Here is a 23863-nt window from a genome sequence, read left to right as displayed (position 1 = left end):
CCCAATTTTTAGAAGAGATTTTCTTGGCCCCTCTCTTTACCACCCCTTCACCAGGCTGACAATTCCCAACTGTCTTTCATTATCTTTACTCTCAGACATATGTAGACTGAGAAAGGGTAGCGGGCACCAGTTTTTTCAGAGCCAGTTTCTGTGGCCTCTAAAAAATCCCTAGCCCAATTCTCAAGCAACAGGAAAAAGTCCATGTTTTGGTACAAATGGACTGTGTTGCTCAATCAGCGTGTGTACAATAGACTCTCCTAGGAATAAAGCAAGCTGGCAGCACAAATTCGATAAAAACTCATAGCCACACAAATTTATATGTGCAGCATAGATGTGTTCCGCTGGAACTTGGCAGCAGATGCCATATGAACAAGTCTTGCAACAATCTTAGATAGAGAAGTTCTTTTTAGAATATACCAGAATCCACATAATATTATACAGCCTATGAGGCAAACAAGACTTAGAATTGGACTCAGCAAACGATAAATATCCTTTTCACGAATAACATCTCAAAGTTAACAGGCAAGTCACAGATATTTGCAACATTGCAACCAATTAGTCCTTTATTACAACCAATGAAGGATCAATATTTAAATATGTAATAGATTCCTTAGTATCAGTGAGAAAACACTAGACAATTGTGGTGTCCAGGGAGATGCATTACTCTCATCTCCCTTTAACAGAAACTGTGGCAAGAAGGGTAATTGGCAGAGCACTGCAACATCTTTGGATCCACTGCAGTGTTCATACCAAGGCCAGGCTCTCCAGGTTGGCTCCCAGCCAGTAACTGAGCACGGCAGGGGCACTGGGGCCTGAACATTCCCGCCCAACACAGGACTCCTTTGACAGGTATTCTTTGCTCTGGGACTCTCCATTGGCCTGGCTGACATTTTCTCAGAGCCACACTGCAATGAGTGACTCATATTCAATCATCTTTTCTTCCTTCTCTCCTTTCGTAGGTGTCAAATCCACACTCAGGTCAGAGGCTTTTACTATCTATTCCTAATCACTTTATCTTTCCTTTCTTCTTTTTTTTTTTACAAATAATTATATATTTTTAATTTCAAAATTTGAAGGTAACCACAGATATATGTTTCCCTCACAACAATAAATCAGAGGCAGGAAAATATAAAGGTGGCAGCCTTACATCTCAGCATTAACATATCTTAAGTCAACAGTTAAAATGGATGCTACTATTAAAAGATAATGTAACAAATAATCTCATAAAGCAGTAGCAGACACATCGCTATCTTTCCCACCCTAGACAGACAAATACTCCACTACAACACAGCCAGCCAAAGCAATAGCAACAGAAAGTTTCCCTGCACAAAGGAAAACCAGAGAAGAATCCTCCCTTCTCCATTCGCTCTATTAGCAGGTCACCCTTTTCCCACTGAGTTTGTCATGCAATTATAATTAATAATAAATGTCTCTGTAATGTCCATCTTGGCATCTGCTTCCTAGAGGACCCAGATTCACAAAGAACCCAATGAAAAATAGCAAATGATTTGAACAGGCAATTCATTAAAAAGGAAACTCAAAGTCAGTATACACAGATACACATACAATACACATACATAAATAAAAGTAGAGAAGACAGATTAAAAAAATCTACCTCAAATATATGAAACTGAAGACCTACTGGAGGAAAGAAAATGGAATTCGAATTCAGAAAAGTAAAGCTATCCTCCAAAAGAGCAGGATTATTTATGGACCAGGAAAAGGACTATGGAGCTCAATGGTCTCTCAAGAGCAAGGGTTAACATTTACTGAGCAGTTAGTCTGTGCTGAGCACTGCTGTATGAGTTTCCACAAGTTAACTCACAACGGTCCTGTGAGGCAGGTACTACTCCCATCTTCATTTTAGAGATGAGGACATTGAGGGACAGAGAGATTAAGTAACGTGCCCAAGGTGTTTAAAAAGAACTCACTCTATTTCAGTTTAAAAGGTTGTATACATACGTGGTTTAGAGACTCTATTCTAAATGCCATTTTAAAATATGATGGAAAATGATAACAGAATGAAACATAGCACTCAGCCACATTTTAATTTTGTAACCTTGGGAACATTTTTTAACCTTCCTGGATTTAGTTTCTTATCTAGAATATAGTGATGGTACTTCATTATTTGCGATTATATTTTGGAAATTCTATTTACAACTATAGCATGCTATACAAATATGAGATATTAACATTAGCTTATGTGTTACAGACACTGAAGTTTAAAAAGAGAATAGCTATAAAGTACAATTTAGAAAATCCTAAATTTGGAGGCATGTAATAAATAAAGCCAAATATCAACTGAAAATTTATTTTAGCCAGTTATTTTCATTCTTCCTCAGCTATGAATTTATGTATGCACACATGCATGCATGTGTGTATACCTGAAGATTTGTAAGTAAATACACATTTTACCAGAGCTGGCAATAAATAACAAAATTTAAATGGCACTACCTTCCAAGTTCACTCTCTTGGGAAGGGACCAGTAACCATGAATCAGCTTATTGAGGTTCTTTTTGACAAACAATTTATCATACTCATAAAGCATAAGATGCCATAGTGAAGATTTCTGTGTAGAATGGAATGGGAAGGACAAGAATGGAATGTTCTCTCTGATTCTGCAAAATTCTGCTAAACTTCTAATTATCTTCATGCCCCATCCTCTCACATTTTATCTCTCCAATCCAATTATTTCACTTTACAAACTAAGGCTGTTTTCTTTCTGAATGTTAGCCAAATTAAAGCAGTCAAATAAATTAAACAGTGCAATGGCCCCAGAAGTATTTTAGCTTTTTAAATTTGTTTATAGGGCTACATCATGTTCCCACATGGTAACAAGTTCGTTTCATATGAGACAAACTGTTACTGTGGTATTCTACAACTGCATTGTTCTATCACCAGTTACATAGAGTATGGAATCACAGCAGCAGGATTTACATAGTTGATAATAAGTTATTCAATAGTTATCAGATCTGTGCAATTATGAAAAAGTAATATCTCTAGTAAGTTAAAAGTCCATAAAAATAACCCCATTATTTTGAATATTGAAATTGTAATACTACTACTGATTAATGTGTTTATTATTTTTGAACGTGTCTCATGCTACACTTTGAATTGGGAGATGCATTTTTCTTGGACAGGCTAGGAAGTTGAGTCTTTCCTTTGTACTAATTTACATTTTTATGTCAGAGTAAAGAAAGAAATTTAGGAGTGGTGCTCAGTTCTGTAACAGTGGCTAGAAAATGGATTCATGGGGCAAGATATTGTACACACACACACACATACACACACACTATTAGGCAATGCTTCTGTTTGTCAACAGAATTAATTTTCTCTTGCATTCTGTAAATTTCTTTAGGACAGGCCAATGTTCATTTTTGAAACCTATATTGCTTTGAAATAAGGATAAATTAAAGCATGTCAGGGACATGGTATTAATTCAGACTATGCGCTTATAAACAATATTGGTGGCTTGACTTCTAAAATTTACCATTATTTGGTTTTCTGGTTATATTTTCCTTGGTTCAAATATTATGTAAAGTTAAATTTTTAACCCACTGAAGAAAGACTTTATCATTTACGTGGGAAGAAAAACGGGGTGACAAAGGAGATGAGTATGTCAAAAAAATATTTGTAATAGCTTTCAATACTGTATGTTGTCAGTGTTTTAAAAACTAACAGTTAACTTAGTCACTATTTGCACTTATAAGGAGCCAGACTAATTTTTCTGTTGCCACTTTAGAATTGGGGCTGATCTAGTTCCTCAAAATAAAACTGAAGTAGACATGGTGGTTGGCTTAGAGCGGGGATTTTCTCTCTGTGGTCAAATATTCATGGGGTTCCCACACCAGTCTTTAGTTTTATAAAGCATGTCGATAAAGCTTGACATGAAGGTGGATTTCTCTTGCCCCTCCTTAAAATAGTTTAAGAACGAAAATGATAGTGTTTACCTGAGTCTATTATAGCAACAGTAGTTAAGTAATTATGTCTCTTACATCCTTTCCATGATACACTTCTCAGGGGCTATTCATGCCTCACACCAGTGGTAACTAACAAAGAATTATTTACTCTGTTTCCTGAGCAGAAGCTGAGTGATGATTTATAGGACTGTTTTAGTTTGCGACCTTGCTTCTTACTGCTCTACCAGACCAGAAGGCCAACATCTACCTACTAGAGTAGAAGGGCAACGTCTGTCTACTGGATCAGGAAAGTAGCATCTACCTATTAAATAATGAAGTAGCATGTGTCTACCAGATCAGGAGAGGAGAATCTGTCAACCAGACCAGGAGGGTATTACCTGTTCACTAGGGCAGGAGGATAGTATCTGTCTACCAGAACCAAAGGTTAACATCTATTCAACAACTGGGAGGGTAGCCTTTGCCTACCAGACCAAGAGGGTAGCATTTTTCAGAGCTCACAGCAAAGAACATTAAGTAAATTTATTTGGTTTTTATATTTGTCTACTTGCTTTAAAAATCATATTGTGGGAAATTCTGATGATTTAATAATCAAAAACCCATTTATACATTTTGGTATGAAAGATAAATATTAAAAAACAAACTTTTGAATACAGAGTAAGATACTATAATTTTATAAGCAGTAGGTCACAGGAATAAATTATCAATACTTAGAGCTCTACAGAATCTACTTTCAGATGATAAATATATTCTAAGTACAGTATTTATTCAACAATACTTTAAGGAAAGCTATGGGATAAATACACTTGTACATAGGATGGCTTCACTAAAATGTCTAATGATATATCTTTTTCTCTTGAGAACATCTCAAAATGAGGTGAAGCACTTTGCAATGTTAGAAATCTAAAGTAGTTATGCGTAATTTCAGTCGTATTCCAAAAATATGATTATGTAGTAGATAAATCAAGAAACTATTCATATTAAGGTATACCAATAAAATATAACAGTGTTAATATGACACATGCCTAGACAATCTTACTAATCTAGCTCAAAGTAGAAAATAATAAAACTATTTCTGTGGGAGAAAAATCAGTTTTAAAGATAAATACTATATTTTCTACAAGAATTATACATTTTAATAATTGGGAAAAACCCAGAACTAGCTATTTACTTATTCATTCCTGTATTTATAGTCTCCACGTTATCATTCAGAGATTTCAGTTGATTTGTGTCCAGAGTACATATTTTGAGTTAACAAAATACAAACCAAAGTAGAAAATTAAGATCAAGGAGAAGACAAATATGGAAACCAAAAGGGAATGCCAGAGTATCAGTTCAGTTCGTTAAGATCAGTGATTTTTCAACTCTATTACCACATCTCTTCCTAATAGCAAATATTGTGTAACAACTTCTTTACTATCCTAATATTAAATTAATAACTTATCTCTATATGTAATTTAAAAAATACTATACCGTAAAATAAAGGAAAAGTAAAATGAAAGTTTGTATCTATCCTTCTATCTATCCATCTATAAATATTTTGGTGTTAAATCTATTTAATATACATTTAATAAATAATTTTTTATAAAATAAAAATATATTTACTTATAAATATATTTTAATATATTATTTTATCTTTTATATTTTATAAAATATAAATATTTTAATACATAAATATGCCTAAAGTAAACAAAAATGAAACACTTATATATACATATACATATATGTACATATATTTTATCATACAGCAGTCGACAACCAAAACAGCATTTATATGTAGAACTGAATTCGGCTCTAGGTTCAGGCCAATATAAACAGGTTTTTCACCTATTTGAAAATCTAGTGGGACATTTGACAGTCTTGCAGGACAGGGAAGAGTTCTTCATTGTGAAGGACTGTCCTATATAACACAGGATGTTTATTTAGCCCATACCCTAAATGTCAGTAGTGTTTCCTGGTTATTATGACAACCAAAAACACTTCTACAAATTTCCAAAATGCTCTTTAGGGGGATGGTACTGACTCTGCTTAGAACCACTAACTAAAATGATTATTTGTATAGTGACTACAGTGGTAGGTCCCGGGAAAGGGAGAAATGAAATACAACCCACGCCTTTAAGAAACTGATTTCAATTGACAAGATGAAGAAATGAATGAAATTATAACACAGAGTGATAAAGGTTATGATGGGATGTTGTCCTGGCACTGTGGTTGTACAGAGAACCAGCCGTTAAATCAATCTTGGGAAGGGTCAGGACAAGGTTCCCGGAGGAGTTAATTATTGAGCTGAGTTCTGAAGTCAGCCAAGTGGAGAAGAGGGAGAATAGAAACTCAGGAAGAGGAAACAGCTTGTGCAAAGGCATGGCGTGGGGCACTAGCAGCCATAAAGTAACAAGGAAAGGGGCCAAATGGTGGCATGTTTTTTTATGCCCTGTTAAAGAGTTCACAATTTTGTAGTACTAGCCAGGGATAATGTCATATGTTCACCACACCACTATCCCTGCATCCCCTGCAGTTAGCTTGAGGCCCTGTGACTTGTTCTGGGCAATGGAGATGGAACGAAGAGATGTAAGCCACTTCCAAGCCTGGCCCTTAATAGAATCCCCTGCAATCTTCCAATTCACTCTTTGCCTGCCTTGGGTTGGAGGCCATGTGGTCTAGATGGCAAAGCTCCAAGATGAAAGAGGGCTCTCTGACTTGTATCAGATGTGTGAGGAGTAAACCTTTATTGTGTTAAGCCTCTGAGATTTGGGGGGTATCAATCAGAATTCTGTCAGGAAACAAATCACCCCAGATGGTTCAAATGTAGAGATGTTAATGAAGGAAATCCTTTCACAGGTGTGGACAGGGTAAGACAAGAAATATGGGAGTCAGGAAGCTGTTCCCACTCCTAGAACTAAAGAGGCAAACAGAGGAAATAGAGTTATCATAGTCCTGAGGCTGCTGCCAAGGAGGAGGAGCTGCCCAGCAGGAACTCTAGTCATGAAGGGACATAGCTACCACCAGAAGAAGCGAGAGAGCTGGAAAAAAATACTCTGACCTGCCTCTTCTCCTATCCTTCTGTCTCCTGAGAAGGTATCCCCATTAGCCAAACCCAATCAGAATGCAGCCTTGAGGGAGCCCAGGTGATGTGTGCACAGGAGCCAACCTCCTGGGGCACAAAGCAGTTCAGTGAAGGGAAGAGAAGGCTCTGGGGGGTAAAGAGAATAAGCACTTCAGGAGGTTTGTCTCTTGTGGCAACTAGCCTTACTCTGACTGATACAATACAAAATCACTGAAGGATTTTAAGCAGATTTTTGAAATAAATTTTATTGAAATGTAATTTACATAACATAAAATTCATCATTTTAAAGTGTGTAATTCAGTGGTTTTTAGTATATTTACACAGTTGTGCAATCATCTGCACTACCTAATTCTGGAACAATTTCATCACATTCCCCCCACCAAAAAAAACCCATACCCATCAAGCAGTCCCTCCCCATCCCACCTCTTCCCCCGGCCACTGGCAACCACCAATCTACTTTCTGTTTCAATGTATTTGTCTATTCTGGATGTTTCATATAAATGAAATCATACAATATATGGCCTCTGTGTCTGGCTTCTTTCATTTAGCATAACATCGTCAAGGTTCACTCATGTTGTGGCATATATTCCTTTTTATTGCTGGATAATATTTCATTGCATATGGTACAGTTTTCAAAGATGACAGCTGTGCAGAGAGTAGTTTGGAGCAAATCAAAAATCAATGGCAGAGGAATGTATGTAAGTCAGGGAGTGATTGCATTCTATGACGATCGTCTCAAATTATTTTCAGACCAAGAAATAAGTTAGAGAAGATAAACGGCACTCTTCATCTTCCATTCTGAAACAGCCCTCTTTTCCTGAGTTCCCATTTCAATGAATGACACCATTGTCCACCCAGAATCTGGGAGTCACCTTAGGATCCTCCATCTCCTTCACCCTCCACGTTAGATCACCTTTTCTTGTGCATCCTACCTCTTGAATGGCCCTCTCCCCTCTATGCTGATTGCCTTAGTTGAGGCCCTCAACGGTCATGCTGAACTACAACTGCCTAACTAGTGTCCTTTGTTTGTGATGCCCAGCCACGCCTATCATCCAGAGGAGCAATGATGACAGAAGAGGGATGGATGGGGGAGGTGCGGTACCTTTTCTCAATGTTGAGTTAGGAAGCAGAAATTGGGCATTTATATCCCAGCCCCTTCCTTCTTTCATTCAATTGGGAGTTAGGCGCCATCAGGGAGCATACAATCTCTTCCCTATAGCCTAAGGAGGACTGTCCTGCCAGTATTAAAGTGAGTGTATGGCTAAAACTGCTAATATCTGGGCTTCAGAGAAGAGAGCTCCTTTGCCATTACATTAAGCTCCGTCCTCTCATTTAGCCATTATTGTAACAAAGATGAGTTTTGCTTCCATTTGCTACAAACACTTTTACAATTTTTTTTTTCAAAAGTTGGGAGAGAAAGGACTGTAGCAAACACCAAATTTACTGTTTCTCAGTAGCCAAACGTAAAGGGAATCATGATAAATTATGTAATTTTTACTAATAAAAAGGGAAAAAAACAAGTTTTAGGGAAAGCAATGTTTTTCAGAGTACTTAATTGTAAAATAAGATTTGGAATATGGCATGATGTCATGAACAATGTCATCAATAGTTCAAGCAAATACAATGACAGATTTGATGTCTTTTAATCAGAGTAATTGTCTTAGTTTAAGTTCCCTGGGAAACCAGCTCTGAAACAAAAACTTGCATGCAGGAAGTTTATCAGGGAGTACACTTAGGAACAAAACCTGTAAAGGAGTGAGAGAAACAGGATTAGGTAGAGGGAGAAGTTGACCAACAGAGAGCTCTGGAATTGGGATGGCCCTTAGAGTCGTCCCCAAATTAAGGCAATGGGGCTAGACTCTTGGCCGACCGCAATGTTAAGTCACTTGAGGCAAACTGCACCTCAGGGAGGGGACATAGCGTAACCATGGTCCAGGGAGCAACCTTTCACTGACTTCTCATAGCGGGGCTCAGCTGTGAGCTGTCAGCAGCCAACACTTCTGACCCCTGGAAAATAAGTGAATCAATCCCGAAAGGGCAATCCATCTGGGCAACAACACTATAGTAGCCATTACAGTGTTGCTCCATTACAGCGCTCCAGCATTGCTCAGATTCATTTGTTTCTCTAGACAGTTCACCCCATATCCAGGATTCTGGGTAGTGTTTTTTTTTTTTTTTCTGCAGAAACCTAAAAGTGGAAGATAAGTGGGAGGAACCGCAGCCCTTGTTCCTACAGCTGGTCTCAGTGCTACAAATGAAATTCATACGACCCTCGTCCACACCTGTCCTAGATTGCCTTCACCTTCAGCTAGAACCTCTGCTAGTCTAGGTGACCTACCTAGTAGGGTCACCCACATCCTTGCTCTTGAGAGATCTGAGCCTCCTCTAGTCGCCTTGCCCTGCTCAGGCCATGGGGACTGTACATTAAAACTGTGTAAGGAGCACCAAGAGACATAACCATGGCTGGCTCACCTAAGTGGTATACATACTCTTCCCTGTTTCCATATGTAACAGCAGCCTTATCTACCCTTGATAGTAGGGGTTAGTTACTCCTACCAGCATTTCTTTGTCGGCTGGTCTCTTGGACTGAGGAGCCAGAAGTGACTTAAAGCAACCATAATTTAAAGTCCGATGGGGCTCTTACTGGGTCTGCTGGAAGCAATCCACCTTTGGGAAGCTCTAGAACTACAGAGCCCTAGCAGGGCAGAAAGCACATATTCTCTAGGGGTTGCTGGGAGTATGGCCACTACGACTTCCCCTCTGAGTTCCTGAACTCATATATTGCACCCCTTCAGGTCACAGCACCATGTAATAGCTGTTAATTTAAAAGGTATTATGTGTTGCTTGTGCCCCAACTGCACCTTCAAAATACCACACCATCATTCAATCATCAGCAGGTTCTGGATGGCATTTTATATGACAGGATAAGTGGACCCAATGGACATTGTTATTAGTTTCCTTTTGCTGCTGTAACAAATTTACTGGGTTAAAACAAACCACATTTGCTATCTTACATTTCTGGTGGTCAGCAGTCCTAAAATCAAGGTGTTAGCAGGGCTATATTTCTTCTAGAGGCTCCAGGGAAGAATCTGTTTCCTTGACTTTTTCAGCCTCCAGAGGCCATCTGCATTTCTTGGCTCATAGCCCTTCCTCCATCATCAAAGCCAGCAGCATAGCATCTTCAAATCTCTTTCTTTCTTTTTCTCTCTTCTCTCCTTCTGTCATCATATTTTCTTCTCTGACTCTGCTTCCATTGTCACATTGCTTTCTCTCACTCTGACCTTCCTGCCTCCCCCTCATAAGAACACTTGTGATTACAGTGGGCCCACCTGGATAATCCAGGATAATCTCCCCATCTGAAGATCCTTAACTTAATCACATCTGCAAAAGCCCTTTTCCATGTAAGGTGACGTATTCACAAGTTCTGAGGATTAAAATGTGCATAACTTTCGAGGAGGGGGGTCACTATTCACCCTACCACACACATACACATCATTTACCATATATTGGGCCCCTTGGTCTGAGACAACGCTTTTCAAGATCCCATCAATGTTTCAAGATCTGTGAAACAGAACTCTCTGCAAGCCTTCAGATAATAGTGGTGGCCAATGTAGGCAGGGAAGGCAAATCCATACCAGAATATGCATTAGTCCTAGCCAAGTTGAATCACTGACCCTTCCAGGGTGGAGTGTAATCAATTATCCAGCAAGTGGCTGATTGGTCTCCTTGAGGGATCGTTCTGTACTGGGGGTTTAGTGTTGGTCTCTTTTGCTGGCAGGTTGTACATTTGGCAATAGCAGTAGCTAGACCAACACTGTTAAGTCAGAATCCTCACTGTAATTTCCACGCATAACTTCTATACTTGCCACCACGCATAGTTTCCATCTCAGCACCATGGCTACTCCATCCATCTGCCCTTTGTGCCCCCACTGGGTGGACAAAAGCAGAGGCTAGCTGACATCAACTGGTGGAGTCATCCTGTCTATGTGGTTGTTTACTGTCTCTTCCATGGTAAGATGTTCTCTGAGAGGCATCACCATGAGATTCAAAGATATTCACACTTCATGCCCACTCCCATAGGTCGCAGAGGTCCATTCACATGCCTCTTCCACAGACCTTCTCCCCAATCTTCCAACCTTTCTACTTCCAGGACCCTACCAAAAAGCTAAGCCATCTGCCACTACCCATGAGTCTTACACGTTCTTACTACAGGCCACTTCTCTTCATGTGCTTAATAGATGACCATGTACACTGCATGAAGTATGAACCATTGAGAGGACTTTGCCTCATCACCATCTGTCAGATCATAGTGCAGCAGCAGTTCACTTCAGCTTGCACCTACTTACCAAGTCAACCTGTTCTTGAAACAAACTCAACTTTTTCCTCCTCTACCATTTGGTCATAAGGGACTCCCCTGCCCCAACTCTGCTGCCAATCCCATGCAGCCACACATTTGAGCTTAGAGGCAGGTACCAGTGCCATAATGGTTCATCACATAGGAGTTGGGCCACACACTCATGCAGCTTGCTAGTGCTCTGGCCCTGCTGGTGCCTGATCCTGGGCGTGTCACCCCTATCTTACCATAGACTTTTGCTTATGTGTTGGTGGGTCTGACAAAACCCAGCTTCTGATGTGCAGTTCTAGCCACTTGACATCTTACAGTCAGGTGCTCTGTCTCAAATAGGCCCAAATAGCCTGCCAGGAGCCATTTTTCAATAGTGTATGATATTTTTTTGCTAAAAATTTTTTGCCTTGCTCCAGAACCCTTAGGCTTTTCTTTGTGATTTTCTCATTGAAACTTTCCATTCACTCTATGGCATCCTTCCCTACCAATGATATATCTAATGTCACAGGTTTTGTCATATTATATGGTCCAAGAAGCAGAATGCTTGCCCCACAGTTAAGTGATGATGCAGAGACCTTTCCTGCTCTGGGCACTACTTAAAGTTGGCAGCTATCTGTGTCAGAGGAAATGTGTCAGAGTAACATTTTCAAGTAAATGGTACGCCTTCAGAACCCAGAAAAGCCTAGCAGGTGTTGTCCCTTCTTCTTTGTGGTAGGAAGTGTGAGATGTGATAACTTATCCTTTAGTTTGTAGGAGATGTCGGGCATGCTCAGATCTTTGGACCCTTAACACAGCATTTCATTGTCTTTCTCCAATGCATCGATGACACTCAGCAAGAACAATCTAGTTCCATTACCTCTATAATGAACACCTTCCTGGAACCTCTCAAAAGCTTGAGATTTTGCACCTGTAACTACATTCCCATCCGCAGGTATCCCATCTTAGTTCACTTCCAGTGAGAGTTTCGGCAATTGCACAGTTCCATCCATCATACATCAGGGCTATCAATGCTCCTTCTATCATCAGTGATGGTCTATTAGCTTTCTATTGCTGCATAACAATATTACCACAGACTTAGTGGCTTAAAATACACATATTTATTATCCGACACTTTCTGTGCATTAGAAGACTGGGCATGGCCTAACTCCATCCTCTGCAAGGCTGTAATCAAGGTGTCAACTGAGACTACAGTCTCATCGGAGACTCAACTTGGAGAGGAACCACTTTCAAACTCACATAGTTTTTGGTAGAATTCAGTCCCTTGCAGGCTGCCAGACTGAGGGACTTAGTCTTTGTTGGCTGTTAGCCAGAGGCTACCATCAGCTCCTTGCCACCTGGACCTCTCCATATGGTGGCTCACAATATGGCAGCTTACTTTCTCAAAGTCAGCAAGGAAGAGAGGGTCCCAGTAAGACGGGAGTTATAAAATAATGTAACTTAATCACATATATGTAATCATGTACATCCTGTCACTTTTGCTGTATTCTATTGTTTAGAAGGAATTTGCATGTCCTACCCACACACAAAGAGAGAGACTTATACAAGGGTAGCGATATCATGGGGTCACTTTATAAATTGTCCACCACAAATAGGGTCTTCATTGTCACCTGGCCAGTGGATGATCCAGCTCCAAAATCCCATTTTAGAGTCTGCTTCTTCAGACCACTCTCCATACCAACTGACTTACATCAGGTTCCCTGGGAAAAGGCTCAGAGATGGAGACTTGCACACAGGATGTTTATTGTGGAGTCCTTTCAACAATACTGCCCGTGAAGGAGTGAGGAATGCAAGATCGGTCAAAAGGGAAAGAGAAATGGAACTGCAATGCAGTTGCAACAAACGCCTTAGCTAATTCCATGGGAAGTCCTGAAGCTGGGATGGCTCTTCCGAGTCATCCTGAATTAAGGTCAGAGGGCCAGGTCTTTGTACACCACAATGATGTTATCTGATGTGTGCTCCCCCTGGAGAGGGGGTGGAACCTTGGGTGAGACAGCTCCTTAAGGCCAAGAGCAATTTATGGGAAGATGCTTACCTGAGAGCAGCCAGCAGTTAACACTCCCAGGAGCTGGAGGAATAAATGCCTCAGACCTGGAAGGGTATCTGGGAGGCACATCACTATAGAAATCTTTAATAAACCAAAAGAATGATATAAAATGCAATTCAGTGAAGTTTCTGATGTTTGACTTGAATAAAGCAAGAATGTTTAAGACTTGGGGAAATGAGTGGATTTTTAGGTTTTGGATTATTTTCCACAAATATTTCTTTTTTCAGACAGCCTACTGATAGAATCTAGATGGAGAGTTCACTCTTTGACATGATGCTGGAGTTGGTGTATCAGGTAGGAACGTTTTTAGCTACAAGTAACAAGAATACTTCATTAACAGTAGCTGAGACAATTTGGAATTTGCTTTTTTCTTGCATAAAAATCAGTTTGAAACTTTGTTCAATGGCTCTACAGTGTCAAGCCCAATGTCAGTCATGCTCTTGGCCTTTATCTTGTACCTCTGGTCTCATGGTTACAAACGTCAGCCATCCTGTGCATCTTTGAGGTGGAAAGAAAGAGAGAGAGACAGAAGTAGTTCCAGCATATTTTCTTTTATCCTGCCGGCCTGAATTGTGTCCCAAAGCCAACCCTAGATGCAAGAGATGGTGAGTCAACCAATATTGTTTTCAAAGCAGGTTTCTGTTTTGCTGATTGAGGTCAGATGCACAAGCTTTAAGGACCAGATGAAAGATGAAGAAATGCCATCATTTGGCTGAGAAGCTAAATCAGGTCTATTATTTGGATGGAAGACTATCTGCATCATTCAAGGTCCAAATAGGAAAACAGATAAGTGCATGCCAGGTCATTAAGAAAGGGAATTGAATATGGGGAGCTAATTGCAATGTTACTGAAGCAGCTGCAAAGCCAAACAAGGGACAGAGACATTGTAAGGATTAATATCAGCAAGAAGTCCAAAGGCTGGAGAGACCAAAAGAGGAGACGCTGCTGGCTGGGATTGCAAGTGAGAACTGGTTCCACAACAGAGGTGACCTGGCTGGAGCTGGATCATGGAAAGAGAAGCCGCCCAGCAGGAGCTGGAACCACAGAGGAGATATTGCCCAAAGCAGAAAGAGAGGCAGGGGTAGGAGGTGGGGGCTGGAGGAGGCATGGTTTCTCCCCTCTTCCCACTTTCCCATTATCCCTCTCACACCACAGGCTGAATCTAACTTGAAGCTAACTGGCAAGAGAGCCTAGAAAATGTAGTTTGCAGGACACATTCCCCTGCTGTACAGAGCAGAGCAGGGAAATGGAGAGGAACAGACTGAAGAGCACACAAAGAGATTATTGTCACCCCATCCCACGTGCACGTAGCGGTGGACTTTAGGAGTACCTGTAGAGAAGCCACAGTTTTCCTCTGGAAGCAGTGCTGTCTTTGCTCCACCACATAAATAATTCAGTTCCCAATACTTAACATCATATAGATAAGATTATTCTGTCTAAGCTAAGAAAATACTGTCACCACAAATTAATTCAGGAAAAGTATGAACGATTTTTCATGAATTATATGTTCTAAAAACTTTTAAAATAGCTTCCGGCCCGGTTGAAGGCAAATCTGACAATAAAAAAGAGGCAAAATATTTTTAAGAGCATTGACTTCTGAAGAACTGGTAAATTCATTCCTTTTTACTTTCAAAATATAAAAGTAAAAATATTGATCAAAACAGGAAGTTGAACTAGGTGGGTCTAAGATTTTTATGTTAATTACAGATAAATTAACAGAGAATGTGAGCCACGGATGATTTAAAATTTTTGACCCAAGAAGTGTACCATAGCCACTAGCCACTTGAGAAGAAACTATAATCTGACTGTGTGTCAAAATGTAGCCATCTTTTAAAATTCCAAAAACTCACTGAATTTTTGAAAGTAAGCAGTATGTTTTGTGAATTAACAAGTTATCCAAGAGCAGGATGTTTTAGGGAAACAACTAGTCTTTGGATTCTATTCTTCTTGTCATGTAAAGATATAGTAAATCTGTATTTGTAGATAAGACTGTTAAAAAACAAACTTCTATATTCAAGTGTTTATAACTCAAAATGTATAACTGTTTTGCTACTTCCTCTAGCACACAATTGGGACACCTCAAATAAGGGACAATACATAATATTAATAATAACAGTTATTGCCTGCCAGATAACGTGCTAAGCAAGTCCTTAATGCATAACTTAACCCTCAAAGAATCTAATGACGTAGGTGCTATTATTACTCTCATTTTATTGATGAGAAAACTTAGCTTAAGAGAGGTAAAATGTCTTTAAAATAAGACCATGTCTAGTATAATCAGTTAGAGCCATTTAGATATATCTTGATATCTGGATTAGCCAAGAACCCTGTTAAAAATAATATATTTCAAGAAAACTTTGATATGATAAAATTGCTATTATATATAAGAATTTCAATAGTCCTTTAGGAGTTGAGGAAATATCATTTAATTATTAAACTATTTAACCTTAATAATAAAGATCAACCAAATAATTTATAAACTATTCTAAAGTTTTCAAGGTTAAAATGCTATGGTTCTTACATTTCTCTCTTACATAAAGTTGCACTTTACATGACTTTCTACATGCCTTGTAAAAATTCCCTCTGGTTTAAAATGCATTACCACAATGAGATTTTTAAAAATGTGATTGCATTCAAATATATATTAGTGAATTCACATACTTCAAAGAATATCCTCACTTTCTAATAAATATTTTAGAATAATTTTTCAGTGAGTCCATTTTAACTCAGGCCTCCCTGGATCCAAATTTTTTATTTGTAGGAAAACTTGGACATAAAATTTGTACCTTTTGAAACTAATATGAATAAAAAGGAAAAAGCATTAACTCTCATGCCTATGAATTACTGAATCTTCGAAGTCTCTGAAAATGTAGTTGTTTAAAGCAAGAGGTTAAGATATCTAGGGGATCCAATATGTAATTTTTGTTTAAAAGAATTTCAAGTGCCAAGTTGAATTTTTCTGTTCAGTATGGAGTATTAAATATATTAAAATATATTTCATTTTAAAGTGTAATATGGTCAGATTTGTCAAGAATGTAGAATACGAAGGTTCTTAAAAAGTGAAGTTTACTCAAGAGTGAAGCATTTCTTCACTCTTCAAGTTGAGCACTTTTTTTTCTTCCAAATTTGTTCTCAGCTACCAAGCTTGTTTTAAAATGCTCAGTGACCAATTTTGTTTTTAACTACTCCAATACTTTACTGTACAAATCCAGGAAACAAATTCAGACTCTTGACCACAGGATTTTCAGCAGTCTTGATGTTCCTGATAATATACATGCTTCCTGTGTTTGTAATCTTGTAGCATTAGTACAATATTAACCTTTTAAATGAACCTAACAACATCAATCATTGCCCTCTTACATACACTTTATGGTTTCCGCGGTGTTATTTACTACAACAGTGCTGATGGTTTCCTTTAAAACAAACAAACAAAAATCCTTAAAGATACAGAGTATAAAAATATGTAAATCTGATGAGTTGAAAAAATTGTAGTCCTAGGTTTACAATTTCAAGTGGAAAGAGCATTAAAATCTGTGCTAATACGAATGAAGGATGAAGCCATAATCTTATATCATCAAAGACAAGAGAGATGCTTTTGTGAAATGAACATGATATCAACCAGAAAGACGAAAAGATACCACTAGGCAGATGTTTCACTAATAAAATGGGAAAAGTCAGGTTTTCCCTTAGTTTAATGTTATCCTTTGAGGGCGACTGTGTCCTGAACTCCCGTCCAGCCAATTCTGACACCCAATCCGCCCAGTGCTCTCTCCAGTGTCCCTTACTCCTCTAGCCCTCCCTCCCAACGCAAATGCACACACACGCCCAGCCTGGCCAGAAGATAAAGCTAAGATGGCAGCGTGGAAAGTACAGGAGCCGCGCTCAGTGGGGCTGGAAAAACAAAAGCAAAGCCCTCTACATTTTTTCATTCTGCACATTTCCTTGAATAACAAGACTTCCCCCCTCCCCCCAACACCTAGGCAGCGTTAAGGCATTCAAGAGTAGTGCGCGCAGGGTTGGCGGGAGGGGACGCTTGCTTTGCACACTGCGAGAAACACACCTCTCCTGTCTGCAGCGAAGGTTCAGGTGGCCCTCGCGACTTGCCTTGGGGGCCACCCTCCCCTTCATGTCCCCTTGACAGGGAATTAAGGGTGACTCCAAACGTCCTTTCCTTCCCAGCATGCGCCCCATTCCCCGCCACCCCAGGGGAGCCTTCCAAGGTGCCCAGCTGCCCAGGCAGAAACTGTAGCGGTTGCAGTGACCCGGGAGCGCACTGTGCGGAGGCAAGAAGAGGAGGAGGAGGAGAAAAAACGCTGCATTGGCTATCAATCTAGAGTAGAGCAGCCGCTGCCGCTGCCGTGGAAGGAAACGCTGCCAACCGCAACAGAAACGCCACCCTCGGATACCTAAGTGAGCATGTGTGTGACTCTGCGCACGCCTAGTGCGCCGCTCAATGACAACGGGTTTGTTAGGAAATTATCCAGTTACCGGGTTTTGTGTATACCCAGAAGGCTCAGGAAGGAGCCTGTTCGGGACCAAAAGGTCTGGTTAAGACTGAAGAGAAACTAAGGAAGGGGTGGCAGGAACTCGGAGACCGGTACAGCCGCTTAGGTCAGTCTCCACTAGAAAGTCTAAACGGGCAATGACTGCGCATGCCACCACCTAAGCCTGAGTTGGAAAGATTCTCTGTGCAGGCAACATTCATTCATTCATTCAACTCACATTTATCTCCCTCCTGCTTAGGGCTAGAATCTGTGCTAGGAGCTGGGAATGTAATGCGGGAACAGACATAATAGATATCATTCCAGTCCTTATGGAAAAGTCTAGTTATGTTTTGTTTTGTATGTTACCATTTATTAAAAGCCATGTGCCGAGGTGGACATTCTAGATGCTGAAGTCTTCCCACAATCTCATGCAGTATTATTTTGACCATTATTCAGAGGATGAAAGTTGCCCAAAGACATACAGGTAGCAGAGTCAAGATCAAATCCTCGTCTGTCGGAGACTTTTGGCTACGCCGCTGCCTCTTGGAACAGTAATAAGCCCTTGCAGCTGCTGCACGTTGCAGGCCTTTAACATTGCCAGCCTTTAGCTGCCTGGTACCTGTATCTTGGCTCTCATCCCAGGGTTTTAGTGCGCGGCCCTGAGGAGGGGGCGTTCCTGTTCCACCCTGAGTTTTATAACTGTGCTGAAGTATCAGGACAGGAATTTAGCCTAACAAATACTTATTGGATACCTACTATGTGCAAGGTTCTAGACTATGGGCTGAGGAAGATACAAAGATAAACAAGAAGCTCTGAAGGGGCTTCTAAGATAGTTGAGTAAAGAAGAGAAGTACAAAACCTGTTTAACAGGGCTACTTACAGTACTAAAATACTATGATTCTCTGTGCCTGTCTTTTGTCTCTATGTTTTCATTATTCCACTTCTAGCTATCCTTTTAAAATCAAAATGACACCCATTTATCATATAAAGCCCCAGATAAAATGCACTTCTTCAGCACTCCCTCTCCCCAAAAGCTAGAATTAATTTACTTCTCCATTCCTTGTTTGTACTTCTCAAAACACTAGACAGGGCTTTTTTTTTTTTTTTTTTTTTAAATGAAGGCCATTCAAAGAAGATGCACAGACTTAAGAGCAAGTAAGCAGATAAAGGATATAGTACTGGGATGATAGGACTTAGAAACGATTTTGTCAGCAGTATAAATTAGGTAAACTCTTCAAATTGAGAGTCAAAAGGATAAAAATAGGAATCAGGGTGCATTGTTGCATATATTTCTAGAGCACTTGCTTAGAAGGGGTTAATAGAATAGCTTGGAACAGGGGACTCAGCAAACATTACATTTTTATAGATAATGTTAAGAGTTTTGGTAGATATGACATTTTCAGATATTATACAGTCATAGTCACAATTATAGTTTCAAGTCATATTCAAGATTTATCTTTAGTAACGTAAGTCTGGGCCGAAAAAGATCAGCCATTAAGTGACCACTGTCAAGAATATCAGTGCATTCTTAGGGTGAGTGTGGAGTCAACAAAAAAGTATTATTGCATTAAGATTTAGCTCTGATGTAAATGTTGAGAACAATAATTTAGGAATGACCCTGGCTTGTGAATACTCGCATATCTGTGAATTCTACTTACACAGAAAAAGAGAATGCACTAGATTCTACCTATTTTTTGTAAGTAAAAGCTGTTTTAAACAGACAAATCCTAATGACAAAAAATCCAAAATAAGATCGCCAAAGGGACTTCTAATTCGGCTGGCCTTGTTTGCCTTGAATTCTGAATTAACCAACACTATTCACAGTAAATCTTCACGTCGGCAGCACACACTTTGGCAAAAGGTAGCAGGAGTGCGTACACACTCATCCTCTGACGGTGGGCACCCTCCTGCTTGCTTTCAGGTCCTAGTTCTCCCACCTGGAGGGAACCTCATTACCTGAAGCCGGTGGCATGTAGCTGACAGCCTTCCCAGCACTTTCCTTACTCCTCCTCAAGCTGCTAGTAAAACCCGGAGAAATGGATTTCTTTCGGATTCCGCACCACACCAGCGCCCCACACCCAAAGCCCCGAGGCTGAGGGAGTGGTGGCGGAGAGGCGGGGTGAGAGAGAAAGGGGCTGGAGTTACTGAGCATGTGCGAGGAGTGGCGCATGCCCAGTGCGGCCGGCAGCTTCCCATTGCGGGTAGCCCCGGCGGTGGCAGCGGTGGCGGCGGCGGCAGCGGCGGCACCGCCTCCTCCTCACGCTCCCGGGGTGGCGGGGTTAGATGAGCGGCCCCAGTAGCGGCGAGGGCGGCGCGGGGGGGAGGAGGAGGAGAAGGAGGAGGAGGAGGAGGTCGCTGTCTTTGTAGTCTCCCTGCTGCGGGAGCGAGAGGCCGCCGCCGGAGCCGTCGTCGTTGGAAAAGGGCTGTGTGTGCGCGCGCGTGTCTGCCTGCCCGGCCCGCGGGGACGAGGCGGCGGCGGCGGCGGCGGCGGCTGGGATGATGATGTGCGCAGCGACTGCCTCCCCCGCCGCCGCCTCCTCGGGGCCCGGCGGGGACGGGTTCTTCCCAGCCGCCACCTTCTCTTCCTCCCCGGCGCCGGGGGCGCTGTTCATGCCGGTTCCCGAGGGCTCCGTGGCTGCCGCGGGGCTGGGGCTGGGGCTGCCGGTCGCGGACTCCCGGGGTCACTACCAGCTGCTGCTGTCAGGCCGGGCCCTGGCCGACCGATACCGGAGGATTTACACAGCTGCGCTCAGTGACAGGGACCAGGGGGGCAGCAGCGCTGGACACCCGGCCTCCAGGTGCGTCTCCGGGTTCCCTTCCTTGCGCCACATGCCGCATGTGTGCCCGTGCCCGTTTGCGTGTGTGTGTCTACGTACATTTTTACCGAACTGTCTTTCAGCCAGCGCTTGACGCTGGGTGGTAGAAGCACTTACTGAGATGGAAGGGTGCGGTGGCAGCAGTTGCTGCTCTAAGTGTGTGACTCTCTTTATTGGGGGGGGGGTGTTACTGAGGGTGGGAGGGTAGCGTGTGATGCTAGAAAAGGTGATCGTGCTGGTCGGTTATGACACGTGTGTGTGTATTGTTGAGGAAGGGGGAGGAATGGCTAGAGGGTAAGGGGGTAATACACGAAGAGAATTTGCAGGAGTGGTGAGGGAAGTGGCGTTTCCAGTGTCTCTGCCGCAATGGTATTTGCACGTATTTCTTATCCCCTCCTACCCCCCCCCCCCCATGACATTCCATCCTCCCCTTTCCACTTCTCTAAAAAATCTGCCTTTCACTAAGGGGAGCAGTGGTATAGGTTAAGGATAGTGTCATATATATAGGATGAGTTTTATATAATCAGCCTGTCGGATTAAGGCTTGGATTTCAATTTAAGAGATTTATGCAAAAAAGATTCAGAATGGGATTTATGTGGATGTGAAAGGTGGCTGATACAGATTTTTAGAGCTGTGCTGTGATAACCAGACCTTTTGGTCTTCTAGAGATGTGGTTGCATCTGCTCTTGTGTTCTGATGTCCCTTCGGCCATTTCCCTTCGTCTTCTGTTGTATTTCCTCTGTCACGGTCTTTATAGTAAAGGAGGTTTTGTGGGGAAAAGGGAAAGCTGAAGAAGTTCAAAATATGACAGCTGCTATAGTATTCAACTACCACCAACGAGAAAATTTGAGTAGCTCCTGGATCTCTTCCTAGGCTAGCTGCACCTTCAGCTTCATTGATGTGGGAGATGTTAAATCACTTTCATTTTCTTTTTCTTAAAATGTGGGTGTCTTTTTGCTAAGGCTTCTCCTATTGTTTTCTTTTCCATGCCCTTACATGCCACATACCCTGAAGGATGGTGACTGACTTGTTTTACCAGTTTGGCTTTGACAGTGGTAATTGGGAGTTGGCTTCATCTTTTTTCTGACTTGCAATACGTATGAAAAGCATTGTAGGATTTTGTCAAGTAAGTTAGAGTTTACTGTATTTATTTAAATGTGTAGTTTGTTGGACAATAACCGGATGTCATTTTCTCCCATTATGAAATGGGCTGGGCTGTAAGTCAGGTATTTGTAGTTTACCAGAATGTGTTGTGACTCTTAGCCATTGCAGAGGGTTGTAAAGATGGAGCTTTGTTCACACTTTTTCCGGATAAACCAGTCTTCTCGTGTCTATAATTGTTTACAGGATTGGGCACATGAGTACTTTTATCATAAGTCTATAAATGTTTGTAACTACCTTTTGCTGTCTAAACTGAAGGCCATAATGGCACAAGTCTGATTCTTGCTAATGTTTTTGAAAATAACACAGAACCTCGTTGGACAGTTTGCTCTGATAATTAGGTATAATTTTGAGCTGTGAGTCTCTAAATTATGGCACTGTAGGTACATCTTTACAGACCCCTCTCAACTTGAATTTATTTTGTATGTTGTTTCCATACTTAAGCAATAATTTGTGACTGGTATTTTCCTATTTTAACTTTCTACTACTATTTAACTTAAACTTTAACTTACTACTACTTTTAACTTAAAATTGTAATAATACAATTTCTATGTATCTAGAACTGTATTTAACACATATATAGATTAACCACATATATAAAATTTGTGAGTAATTTTTAGTCTTTGGTCTATGTTTCTACTAGCTGTCAATTAAAATTAATGAAGAATTCAAGTATTTCAAGAAGTACTCATGGAAACCAGCCTTAAATTGTATAATATTGCCTTCTAGAGCTTATTCAGAACATTATTGTTTGTTATAGTTCACGTTATTTTTTCTCAGTCTTAGCCTGTACCTATTCTTTATTGAGGATTTACTTAAGACTTCAATCACATTTCTTATTAAATATGATGGGGAAAGTGGAGCTAGGATTTAGGTTCTGAATGCATGACACAATTATTTGTATAGGGGCACTAGTTGAGGTAGAGGAGAGAGATAGATCTTTTCAGAGGCAGAGAATGGGGCAAAGAATAGAGGATGAAGCTGTAGTGAGCACCAAATGTAAAGGTGTGAGAGAAAGGAGACAGTGAAGGAAGCTGAAAAAAAGAGATAAAAAATTAAGAAGAGAACCATGAGACAGTAGCATCTCTGGTCCTAAGAAAGTGGAGTGAAAGTCCTCAGCAGTGTGAAATGCTGAAGAAAGCGAGAACACTTTCCAGGTCACTGATGACTTTTGAGGAAGTGGTCATACTACAGAGATGTGGTGAGGAGTCAGTGGGAGATGTTGGGGTAACGGGGAGATGCATGGTTGAAGGAGGAGTATTCAAGTGTGGGAGGGTGGTGGGAAACATTCAGTAAGTGGAGAAGGAGGGATTGAAGAAGTGAGAGGGGATAATTGATGGGGAGAGGTCAAAGGGAGATCTCAGGGAAAGGTTTAAGAGGACAGGTGGAGAGGTTAGCCGTTGAAAAAAGTTAGGGGCTAGTCTTCCTTTATGAGAGAAGAGGAGGAGGTAAGTATTTATAAATGTCAAGACTAGGAGTTTATTGAGGGTAAGAAGTATATTCTGTTTATTTTGGTAATCCCAGTGTCTAGCATACTTTCTGGCACCGATTTTGTACATATCAAGTGCCTACTGTGTGTCAGACACTGTTTTAGGTGCTGAAGATGTAGCAGTGAACAAGATAGACAAGGGCTCTGTTCTCTTGCAACTTACACTCTAGTGGGAAGAAATAAACAACTAGATAATTTCAGGTAGTGTTAACTATGAAGGAAATAAAACCAACTTTGTGTGATAGGCAATTTGTAGGGAGGGGTTATTTTAGGTAGGGTGCTCAGGACAGGTCTCTTTGGGAGTTGACATTTAAGTTGAATCGAAATGATGGGATGGCGGATCTAGAGGAAGAGTGCTTTAGGAAATTGTAAAGGCTCTGAGGTGGCAACCAGCTTGTTGTGTTCAAGGAACAAAAACAAGGTGAGTGAGTTATCAGTCAGTGTTGAATGAATTAATTACTGTGGATTAGGCATACAGTAGAGAAGTTGAGGGCTGCAAGCCTAATGGAGTCAGTGACTTTGATGGCATTCTAATGAAGTGGT

General features: G+C 40.9%; 2 protein-coding genes across 31 annotated transcripts in view; one reads left to right on the top strand and one right to left on the bottom strand.

Annotated features, from left to right (window-relative positions):
• Positions 1–19970, bottom strand: part of SCEL (sciellin) — a 272928-nt gene extending 252958 nt beyond the window's left edge. For both annotated transcript variants that reach the window (XM_070240352.1, XM_070240356.1), the window contains exon 1: positions 19811–19970. The gene's annotated coding sequence lies outside the window, so the exon portion shown is untranslated. The remainder of the gene's footprint in view (positions 1–19810) is intronic.
• A 42-nt stretch (positions 19971–20012) lies between these two features.
• Positions 20013–23863, top strand: part of MYCBP2 (MYC binding protein 2) — a 256284-nt gene continuing 252433 nt past the window's right edge. For 24 of the 29 annotated variants that reach the window (XM_070239265.1, XM_070239264.1, XM_070239262.1 and 21 more), the window contains exon 1: positions 20015–20652. In XM_070239265.1, the coding sequence (XP_070095366.1) occupies positions 20351–20652 (302 nt within the window). In that variant the 5' untranslated portion in view covers positions 20015–20350. 29 annotated transcript variants of the gene reach the window in all.

The sequence above is a fragment of the Equus caballus genome, chromosome 17 (assembly GCF_041296265.1).
Source record: "Equus caballus isolate H_3958 breed thoroughbred chromosome 17, TB-T2T, whole genome shotgun sequence".
Classification (NCBI taxonomy): domain Eukaryota; kingdom Metazoa; phylum Chordata; class Mammalia; order Perissodactyla; family Equidae; genus Equus; species Equus caballus.
This window is presented reverse-complemented; position numbering and strand designations above follow the sequence as displayed.